Source organism: Polypterus senegalus, chromosome 12, assembly GCF_016835505.1.
Source record: "Polypterus senegalus isolate Bchr_013 chromosome 12, ASM1683550v1, whole genome shotgun sequence".
Taxonomy (NCBI): domain Eukaryota; kingdom Metazoa; phylum Chordata; class Cladistia; order Polypteriformes; family Polypteridae; genus Polypterus; species Polypterus senegalus.
Genome location: NC_053165.1, coordinates 19,113,093 through 19,125,292, shown reverse-complemented (window position 1 = coordinate 19,125,292; position 12,200 = coordinate 19,113,093). Strand labels below are relative to the sequence as shown.

Sequence of the window (12,200 nt, the reverse complement as noted above, 5' to 3'; positions counted from 1 at the left end):
CACACATATATATATATATATATATATATATGCGTGTGTGTGTGTATGTACTTTATATATATATAGATATATATTTTTATATATATAGCTATATATATATACATATATATATATATATATATATATATATATATATATATATATATATTGTGGAAGACCAGGCCTGGCACAGACAGGCAGACATCAATGTTCCAAACACACACAAGTAACACACTCTTCCACTGCACCATCACTCATCCCAGGCAACCTTGTCCTCCTCCTCCCGATTTTGGCCGCTGAGTGGTGGTTGCTGGCTCCTTTTATTGGGCACCCGGAAGTGGTCCAGGTGCTTGATTGCCAACATCCGGCTGCACTTCCGGGTGTGGCAAAAACAGTGCCCAGAAGGGTCCAGAAGTTCCTGCTGTAGTACCCCCTGACGGCTCCTGCAGAACCCAACAGGACTGCACAAAACTCCAACCCCCATGAAGCCCTGGGGAGTCCGAGGCACCGCTGTATCCCAGGGTGACTGCCATCTACCATCCAGTGGGAGATATTGGGTCTCCCATGCTTGCTCCCCTGGAACATATGCTGCAGGGTCGTCCTGGCCGGGCATGGGCCCCGGCCATCCATCACAATATAAATATATATATATGTGTGTATATATATGTGTATATATATATATATATGTAGGGGGCTTAAATTGGGCCAGTATGCACAGCAACAGATAGATATCAGTGTATCTTGGCTCTCGAAACTCCCACTGCCTGCTTGTCAGTATTATTTATACATTGTCCTGGCACTTACTGTATGTATATCCACTTCAGGCATTATGTACGTATGTATGTATGTATGTATGTATCGTGGTAGGTGAAGGCTGTAAATAAGGAACTAGAGAACTGAAGAAAATTTCCAGTGCTAACCAGGCCACCCCGTTAATTGCAACTATCCAAAAACCTGAACAAAAATAGGCCTGCAGCGCCACAACAGAAAATAGTTCATTAGCTACCTTTTTAGCCTTCTCAAAATAATTAGCTGTCTCGAGCAGATCTGTGTCTGGGAGCTTTTTCATGCATGGCAATGTTTCCACAAACTGAGACACTATCTTCCGGGGGCCCTCAGATTTTTACTGTCCTGGCTGGAAGGGGTGTGGCCTACTTAAGTGGGGGCGTGGCTGGGTTGTCCTTCATGGGCAGTTTGAGCTAGGGAAGAGAAAAGAGATGATACGGTTAGCTTTAGTGCCCACTCCTGTCCCGGTGGGTTGTTACATACGTTCATTATCTGAGCCCTGGTAGAGATCCTCAGACATCTATGCACGACAGTATTTTCTTTCTAGAACTCACATATAATCGAGATGGGAAAATTGGGAATGTTCAGTGACTTCTATTAACTCAAAGCAAATATTCAGCTACTCAAGATAAAGGTTCTTTGGGGCAACGTGTTTCAGGTGTAAGAAGACTTTTTCTTTAGTGCATGTGAACAATTTTCTAAAGAGAGAGGATAAATAAAATGAAACCTTGTATGAAGTGCTAAGGCAAAAAGAGCAATGAAACAATGAAAGACAGATACCTTCTTTTACAAAGGATTAATAGATTATGTTAGTTACTAAATAATACTAAAGTAAGAAAACAAGAACAAAGGTAATTTATTAAAATATTCAGTAGTTTTTGAAACTACAAATGAACAATCAGAGTGGCACAGTGCATAATAAATGAGTAAATAAAACAAAAGAGAGGATTAGTAAGGCTCACTGTCAGCTTTGAACTAAGGACAAACACATCTGTTTTCTTTATAATTGATTACAGTACTGGAAAACAGTAAAACAAGGAAAAGAGAAACAAAACAATGTTTTACAAAATGAACACAGATGAATGACAAAAATGGGAAAAATAGGAAAAAATAAACCCAATGTCCGTACCAAAGTATGTTCTAAATGAGGAGAGACATCCATCAAATGTATACATTAGCAGATGTGAACAGAGGATCTTGGGAGGGAGAATTCAAAGAAATTGGGTACAATCACATGCTTAATATTTTTGGCAAAAGGGACACTTGGGGTTCAAATGACATGACTGTCTAATTATATGAGGTATATGAGAAATGTGCATCATGCTAATAACTAGCATATTTCAGGTTAGAGCTAATGATGAGATGCTTACAAAATGTTGTGAAACTGAGGCCAAAACCATTAAAGAAACATGTTCCCAACAATACCTCAATTATTTCATTAAATGTATTTTAAAAACATTATTTAAAAATTCTACAAATTCCAAAATTTGAAAACAATCAATAACAGTAACACAATAATAATAATTTGCAAAAAAGTAACTAATAAAGAAAAAGGAAATTAATACGGAAATAAAAAAGTTAATCTAACTAAATAAAATCTATAGAAAAACTAACAACTAAGAAAGAAAGTTAAGTACTGTATATACTCGCATTTAGGTTCTCCCACGGATAAATCTGGACTTGATTATACTGTATAATTTCTGGTATTTTATAATGTCAGTCGTATACTGTAAGTCGAATGCGGAAAACTCACATTATTGGTCCAAGAGATTATGATATGCTAACACCCACCTGAGAGAGTAACCACGGAGCACATGGCCTTTGTTTCTATGTATTGCGCCTACGTGACCACACCGTAATACCCGAACTGTTCTGAAGCAATTTTTGCACTGCTTTGTGTTTTTTGTATCTCACACCCTCATATATCTTTATCGTAAGAGCATCCCTTATCTACGATGGAGCGTTCGATCAGAAGATAATATTAAAATTAAAAGTCATTGAAGTAGAGAAAGAAATTGGTAACTGCGCTGCTGCCATAAAATTCGATGTGTCTGAGAAACTGATGCGAGATTGGAGGAGGCAAGAAGATGTTAAAAAAAAAAGAAATTAAGTGTCGTGTTTTTGAATGGGCGTATAAGTCGGGGTCTGATTTTATGATTTTGTACACGAGTATATAAGGCAAACAAAATCTAAATGTGAAATGCTACAGCTATAATTAAAACAAAAATAAATCATTTCAAACAGCAGAAAAGCAAAGACTAGCAGCTTTATTACTTACAGAGGAGAACACAAAAGGGAGCCGAAGAGCACAGCTGCAAACAATTTAGAAGAGTAGAACAATTTAGATGAGAATGGGCCATTCGGCCCAACAAAGCTTGCCAGTCCCATCCATTTAATTCTTCTAATATAACATCAACTTTAGAAAATAGTTCAATAATTAAAAAGATGTGGAAACAGGCATCCTTTAGTAGCCTTCAGGTAACTGCTGCCCTAAAGACCACGGCACCTGAGGGCATTAATTCAGTTAGAAGCCCCACCCCAGTAAACAGGAAATACAAGGGATCGAAGATGAGTTACAAATACAAAACAAAATGAAAACAAAGTACAGTCAAAGAAGTGGGGGGAAATAACAAAACCTTGTACCATAGAAGAACTGAGATATGTTAGACATTTTCATTTGGCAGAAGGTGTTAAAGAAGTGTTTCATGTTATTACAGGAACAATGGATTACCTCACAAAAGTAATACAGCACATAGATGGATAAAGACTGGCAAAGATAAAGTTTAGTAAACTTTTTTGTATTGTTACTGTAGGTTGTGAAAATGCATTTTTAAGCACAAAGCATACTTTTTTAAAACTTAAAATAAAAAACAATTCTCTTGTGAGAAGGTGTGGGTCATTGAAACCTCTCGTTGTTATGATGAATTTCTATTCCAACTCGTGGATTGAAAAAAATCTTGAAGTGCCTTTCATAAGAAAACAAAGCCTTTGGTGCTATGGTTGTGTCACAAGAAAAAAGCAATTCATTCTCAAGCAGGTCATCGTCAAATGTATATATTTATGCTAATAAAAATGGCTATTAGTGTTTCTTAAAAATCTGTGCACATTGACTTTTGTACCTTAACTCCAGCAACTGTAGATTTGCAGATTTATGCAGTAACCCCAATCCCTGAAAATATGGATGTATTGCAACTGGACAGAGTGCCTGATCGAATCAAGAGTTTCTACCGTGTCAACAACGTACGCAGGTTCCGCTACGACCGACCATTCCATAAGGGGCCCAAAGATCGAGACAACGAGTTTAAGGTGAGCACATGTTCATAAGTTATTTCCTTTTAGTTTTTATTTCTACATCTGAAGCATTCAAAACAAAGTATTCCTTTCTAATAGTCAATACATTCCATTCTTGTTAGAATAAATATATACAGTAGATATAGATAGATAGATAGATAGATAGATAGAGTAGGTATATACTGTATATATATTAATCTATCATTTCAATGTTTTCATTTCAATTTATTCCATTTAAATGCTCTTCCGCTTAACAGCCTAGGGGATTATCAGGTCGGGTCAGGTTGGGGAAGCATGCACTGGTACAGCACATTACCACACTTACCACACAATGAAATACCTCGGGATCCTGGTTGGAAACCCCCCAAGACAGACACATGGTCCAGTCCCACCCTCTGGAAATGATCCTCTATCTGCTACAACCAGATGTTACATGGGCATCCCCTTGGCTTGGTCCAGCCATTCGGGTCCCCAACAATAAGGATACAGATCACCCTCAGAATCGCGACACATGGTCGTAGTGCCGTAACTAATGCTCCCTCACAATGCAGGTAATGTGTCTCATTTGGGACTTCGTGAGCAACACAAAGTCAAACCAGCGGTACCCAAGGATTCTCCGTAGAGACACAGTATCAAAGGAGTCCAGTCTTCATCTCAGGTCACTGGATAGCGTCCATGTCTCACAACCATATAGCACGGCAGGAAGCACCAGGACTCTAAAGACTTGGACCTTCGTTCTTTTTCATAGATATGAAGGGCCACACATCCCTTTCCAGCAACCTCATGACCCCTCATGCTCTCCCAATCCATCTACTGACTTCACAGGAAGAGTCGTCAGAGACATGAATGTCACTGCCAAGGTATTTAAACCTCTTGACAAGGTCAACACTCTCTCCACAGACAGACACACTGCTGATGGCTGTGCCTAAGAGGTCATTTTAAGGCCTGGATGTTGGTTTTTATCAGGACACTTGCAAGCCCAGACACTCAGACTCCTCACTTAGTCTCTTGAGAGCCCCTATCAGAGCCTCCATTGACTCTGCAAAGTCTCAGGATGTCCCACAAGGCAGATCGATCAACTGAGTCGAACGCTTTGCGAAAATCGACAAAGGTTGCAAAAGAAACTCTGCCAATATTCGCATTTGTGCTCCATGAAAACCCTCAGTGCCAGAATGGTAGGCATAAAACTAGACTGCTGCAGTTGCTGGTAGGTGAGCAAGTCATCACAGATCATATTGAGGACAGCCCTATCAAGGACCTTACCCGGCACAGAGAGCAGTGTTATTCCCCTGTAGTTGCTACAATTCAGGTGATCACCCTTCCCTTGCCAGCTAGGGATGACAAAGCCCATTTCTAGTCAGTTGGGATGACACCAGTCTCCCAAATGGAAGCAAATATTGCTTGCAATGCCAGGAGGATAGCCTTACCACCAGCCTGGAGAAGTTCACCCTGGATACTACAGATTCCTGCAGCCTTCCCTACCCTCAGCTTGTTTACCACCTGTGCAATAAATATATAAATGCAATATATTAAAATAAGTAAACTTTGTTGGGGTTGTGGGAGGACTCTTTTACTGGTAAATAATGATATTTTTTTGACATAAAACATAAAATAAAAATAATGAGTTTCATTGTATTGAAGTAAATACATTAAAACAAAATTTTATTTTACACAGTATATCTGTTATTCAGTAAAACTAGAAATTTTTTTCACATATAACAAGATGGAGGAACCGAATTACCACTCAAGCCAACACTGGTGGTAGTTGGCCTTTAAAAGAACAGCTGGCTCTTCCATGGCAGGAACTGTCATCTCCTACCTCAGCTGCTACTGCCATCACCTCAGTTGTTTTGAGTTCCTTGTAGGCAGCCCCATGCACTCCTAACTGCCTCATCCAACATATTCATTCTTCTGGTTCTGTCCTGCTTGGCTGGCATAGGGTCATTGGCAACACCATCTGCCACACTTCCTCAACTCTGTGAGCCGATCCAATGCCAGAATCCTATCTGAGACTTGACGACCATGCATACAAGCCAGTGGATTATAGAAGTGGAGCAGTGTCTGCAAAGTGCTTGTAGATCTTGTTTGCTGTTCTCCCCTTTCTACATCTTGCACAGGCATGGTACCAGTATTGGACCTGGGCTGGCCTATTCCTGCCCATTTTTCTCACTGGCCCGGTCTGTTTTGAAGCATAGTTTTTTTATTTAATTGAAAATTAGTCGATACTGCATACATGAACTGAATTTGAATACGTATTTCCCTATATTAAAATATCATTTAATTATAAAGTTACATATTAAAACTGCCAGTGTTAAGTTTATCACTATAACAGTAGATTAACTCTTAAAAAGTATTTGGAAAGAGCATACATGGATGGTGATTAGACAGCATATATCTACATAACATGGTTTAGTAAACAAGATTGACTTACCAATCGCAGCCACTTGAGACATGAGACATTAACAAGAGGCTATCAGATCAGCTAGCATCTTACTGAATCTGCTAGTTGGGGGTAGTCTTCAAGTCAAGTCAAGTTGGGGAGCATGCACTGGTATACCCACTACACAGCGGAACAACTCGGGATCCCGATTGGCAGCCCCCCAGGCAGACACGCGGTCTAGTCCTACCCTCCGGAAATGACCCACCATCTGCCGCAGCCAGGTGTTCTGTGGGTGAGCCCTTAGACTGGTCCAGCCACTTGGGTCCCCAACAATTAGGATCTTATGAGTCGGATCATCCTCGGGGAAACGCGCTACTTGGCCGTAAGTGCCATAACTAGTAGTCTAGGGCATTGTCGCACTGTGGAATTTTCTAGCAGCGCCGCAAAAACTTTTGTAAAATATTTAAAATTTCTAGTGTTTTTAAACTTTTGGTTGATTAAAAAGATAATGTTTAAGAAAAAATATTTTATGTTGGAAAAACAGATAACGGAACACTTACGGAAATGAAGTCTAAGAAACGCGAGAGACTTCAAATGATCGACAAGGAAATGCGCATCTGTCTTTCGAAAATTGATCCTCGCATCAATCTCATATGTGCTGAAAAACAATCTCAACGTTCACATTAATTATATTTAAGATTTATCCTTTGATTCCTTTATTAATAAAATGTCTTTCAAACTTGTAAAATGAACTGTTTTTATTGGCGATTGTCCATAGATTGTGTCGTCACGACTTTATTTATGGGCAGTCCCTCAGGTGCGCCGCGAAAGAACATTTTTGGACTCGAAAAAGGTTGCCTTTCACTGGTCTAGGGGGTAGTCTTGTTGGAGGAAAACATGAATGGGGTAAGATATGCATGAATGATGTCTCAACAACAACAAAAGAAATCCATTTATATTTTATTAACAAAAGGAAGCAACCAGAACTGTCAAATATGCCGGAGTCTGATGGCAGCAAGTGAAAACCCCACCACTAGCTGTGCTACCTTTACCAATGGGTTTGCTAACAACACTACTATTAAGTGTGCTGAAAAATCTACAGCCACTCCACCAACAAATATTGAAGGATCAGCCATGCCACTTATTTGTCTGATATTCATCAGCCACCATCTCAATTGGTGGTAAAGTTTCCCTCTCCTGTTACAGCTGAGACGGCAAGCCGTTTTTCATCTCATAGTTTCAACGGATGCTGTATGTGACTATAATACAGGGTACTAAATGATGAGATTTTGGAAATATTGAAGCAAGATACACTCGTAGGTTCTGAGAGTGAAAACACATGCATCAGGTATGCATATGCAGATTACAGGGAATGGCAAAAAAGGTAATCCATCTGCTTGCTGTTATATAATGCAAATGGTCAAAATTATAAGGGATATATTATTTGGGCATTTGTGATGGGCTGGTATGTTGTACACATTATCAAAAGATAGACAGTCAGTATATCTTCATGATTTGTTAAGTGGATTTAAATTAGTGTTATCAAAAATCATTCAAGCTAGTTGATGATGATCACATTTATGTTGATATCACTGAACTTCTAAAATGTTTTTAGCACTGCTGCTGAGAATCCTATAGCAAATGCCATATAATTGTAGCAACAAACTATAACTTAATAAAGGAAAAATGAAACAGAAGAAAATCAATATAGCAATATAATGTAAGATGATTTCTGTCCATCCAGTGGTCATACCCGAATAAGTGTATTTGGCATTAGTATTTTTAATACACCATCTACTGGAATGTGTTTTGTAATGCATGTTATAAATAAAAATGAGTGTAGCTGCAGACCTCTGAAGTGACAGTCAGTATTGCTACATGACATGGCTACTACAAGACACGCCCACTACAAGACACACCCACTCATACTCCTCATTATTTATGAGTAAGAGAGCCCTACCACAACCTTAACCTTAACCATAGTGTAAGAATGCTTGATGAGAACAAAGTACATGGTATGTCTTTAAATGGGCATATGACTGGGTGTATTTCGTAACATCACTGACGTATAATGCAAAGGCCTCTAAATATATTCAGATGTGTGCAATTTGATTGGCTCCTCAACAAAGCAGAGCTCTGGAGGTCTGCAGCTAGACTCTGTATGTATAAATGCCTGCTTTGAGGAGAAGGGTCCAGCCTCAGACCTCTGTAGCTCAGCAAATCAGAAGCTCCGTTGAACAAGCTATTGGAGTGCATGTTTATGTCATATGATTTACACAGGTTCAATTCTCAGGAAGGTCTGTTTGCAGTCCACACCCCTAGACGACAGGAGTAGCTCCCCGAAAGACAGCCATACTACATGAAATGCCTATTGCAAGTCACGTCTACACCATAGTTCTCATTATTTATGAGTAAGAGAGCCCTCCCACAACCCTAGCCTTAACCATAGTGTAAGGATGCTTATGGAGAACAAAGTATTAGGTATGTCTTGAAATAGACATGTTGAGAAAGATGCATATGTACAATGCAAAGGCCTCTAATTGTCATCAGATGGGCGTAATTTGATTGGTTCCTCAATGAAACGGAGCTCTGGCGGTCTGTAACGAGACTCTATACGCGTGGACTCCTAGTTTGAGGAGAAGGGTCTAGCTACAGAACCTTGACCTTGAGAAGGGCCTGTACCACTGTATGACTGTGTTGCCTAACAGGAGACAGCCCTACTACATGACATGCCTACTAGATACTCCTAGATGCTGCTTGTGAATATATGCAAAATATTTAAGTTTGTTAAATCTTAAGAGTCATTTGTCAGCTTTATGTACATATAAGGAAGTGCATTTAATGTTTAACTAATGCTTAGCCTTTCCTTCGTGTTTGATCCAAAATTCCGATGTTAGTCCATTTTTATTAAAGTTGTCCACCACCAAACTGTTGTCATCCCTCATGTCTAGCAACTAATGTTACTGTCACGGCCACATCCTAGGTAAACAATGGGGGCACAATGACATCATGAAAATAATGATTAAAAACAAACAATAATATTAGATGAAAAAATAATAATAGAAAAAAGTGTGCAATTCAATGCAAGAGCAGAATCATTATGTGAGCAGGAGGATTTTAAATGAAACTCTACACTTCTGATACATTCTCCTTTAGACATACATTGAATATTTTTGTACAATTCTTTCATAATATTTTCAGTTATTTTGTTAGAATTGAATTTAAAGTGAGTCAAAAACCTATGGTCATAATTCTAGCTTCCTCTTCTAGTGATCCATTTGAACAGCCTGACCATAAAAAATTATTGAAACAAATGAACTGACTTGTCAACAAATTTAAAAACCACAACAATTTTGCAACATTTTCCAAGATGGAATAGGCAGGCTTTTGTAAAATATACAAATGTGACAATTTAATCTGTCGACACCACTTTTGATTTTTTTCTGGCAGCTGCACACTACTGTCCGTGTAATTTTATCGCAGGTCTGTCATTCAAAACCTGCCTGAGCTGAGAAACCAAACAGGAAGCAGTTTAGGTTTGAATGAATGACTCTTTGGCGCACAGCAAACAATAAGAAACAAACGATGTGAAAAATGAATGATTCTGTTTATTAGGTCACATTGTGCACACAGCGCACTGGTCTGTGTGCTAGACTGACAATAGGCACACATTAAAAAGAGAGAGGTGCTGACCTTTACAGATGTAAGGAAAGGCTATACAATTTGCATTTCTCTATTTCTGCTGTGGGTCTCATTCAAAAATGTTCAAGTGTGACAGATACAGTAGCTAGAAAACATCCAACGTAAAGAATGCTAGAGGTAAATCTTCAATGAATATAAAGTATCTAGACCTAATGAAATAAGCTTGACGTTAGTTCAGAAATGTCCGGAGTTTATCCTTATTGATATGATCTAATCAAAGAGAGAAAAGGCTAAGGCAAAGGCAAAGAAGGCTTGTTTCTATAAAGTTCAGATGACAACTAACCTTTATTCATAACATTTGACAATATTTGACTATTTATTAAAATGTGAATCACTGTAATCACAATAACACTTCATGCTCAAGAGTGATAAATTCCTGCCTTTCACGCCATCTGCTTGCTTCTATCCATTGGACGTTCTGAAATATGTTTTGAAGTGATCATCATATATGTTCAGTTTTTGCACAAGAAGTGGAACTTAATACATAGCTATCACTTTATCTTGTAAGTGGTGCATGCAGTGTTTTCTTTTTTCTTTTCATACAAGAGAGGATAATAAAATTATTTTTACTGACAATGATGCCTTGTGTCAGTTTATAAATAGAAACTTTTTTGAACATAGAACACAAGAAATTTGAAAAATGGGAGGAGACCACTCACTCCATCAAGCTCATTTTTTTAGCTAATGGCTTAGATAGATAGATATCTGACTCAGATATGTTTTAAAAAGTTTTATGTATATATATATATATATATATATATATATATATATATATATATATATATATATATATATATATATATAGTAAAAGATAGCCCGGACCACAGATAGACTCTGAGACAGCCAGATGTCCAAAAAGCACACTTTTATTCTTTTTTACTTTTTTTACAGTATCATTTACATATAACAGATTTTGGCGAATCGTTTACATGCAATTATTTATATCCATTTATACGCTAAATGCGTGCGTATCCCATGGTCTTAGAGTTGGTGGGGGGGCTCTGTGAGTTGGCGGGCGTGGCTCTCAGTCTTGCGTGCGCTCTCAGTCTTGCTTGCCCTTAGTTAGAGTTTGCGGGCGGGGCTCTGTGAGTTGGTGATCGTGGCTCTCTGTCTTGCGTGCGGTGTAAAGTCAACGTGGCTCAGAGGTGCATGTGGACTTTTGCACAGACGAAAGTGACTGAGGCTGTGTTTGGTCAGTTGTTGCGTGCCTCGAGAGCGACGCTGGACTCGGGAGGACGGTTACAGTTGGCATGCGTGGTCCTGTCGTGCATATCCCATGACGCGGTAGGAGGGTTAGAGTTGGCGGGCGGGGCTCTGTCTTGCTTGCGCTCACTGTCTTGCGTGCCCTTAGTGAATTATATATATAGATTACAGCCAAATAAACAACATTTCTAATTTTTTATGAAATATTAGGGGCTTTAAAAAATATTTAGGGTACTCTGTCAGAGCTTGTTAACCTCTATACAGACTGATTATTGTGAAACATTCCTTTTAGATTCCTTTTTAGTAAGTATTACCAATGAAGTATCTGCCAGTTCAGGAGACTCAAAACTACCATCTGAAATGATCTCTTAAAGCATTAAACAGCAGTTTCATATTGAAGCATGTTGTCCTATTGTGCAATGCATATAAATATTATCAAAATGAATGTATTATACCTGATATCAATTCATTAAAGCAATTGAGGTTTACCTTTATTCTTTTCTTGAGCAATTCTACATTTAAATTTATTATAAGAAAATTTCTTCACTTCTCATTCTCATCTACCTGTTGGAAAAGCTGTCTTTATTTTTTTATGTACAAATGTTACTATTATTAAGTCTACAGTGCTTTGGCATTTATTGCTTTTTAAATCTGAACTGTCTGTTTTAGAGCCTCTGGATTGAAAGAACAACGCTGATCTTGACTCATCCATTGCCAGGCATTTCCCGCTGGTTTGAGGTGGAGAAGAGAGAAGTGGTGAGTGATTTGTTTTTTTTATTTTTAATAGCCTGACCCTGTGTCAATACGTTAAGAGGATATGAGCTTAATCTAGCAATTCTGTGAAAAGTAATATCTTAGA

At 38.5% G+C, this 12,200-nt stretch overlaps 1 protein-coding gene across 4 annotated transcripts in view; it reads left to right on the top strand.

Annotated features, from left to right (window-relative positions):
* The window catches only part of dock3 (dedicator of cytokinesis 3), a 919,050-nt gene that overhangs the window by 873,218 nt on the left and 33,632 nt on the right, over positions 1 to 12,200 (top strand). For all 4 annotated transcript variants that reach the window (XM_039772621.1, XM_039772622.1, XM_039772620.1 and 1 more), the window contains 2 exons: positions 3,905 to 4,071; positions 12,011 to 12,097. In XM_039772621.1, the coding sequence (XP_039628555.1) occupies positions 3,905 to 4,071; positions 12,011 to 12,097 (254 nt within the window). The remainder of the gene's footprint in view (positions 1 to 3,904; positions 4,072 to 12,010; positions 12,098 to 12,200) is intronic.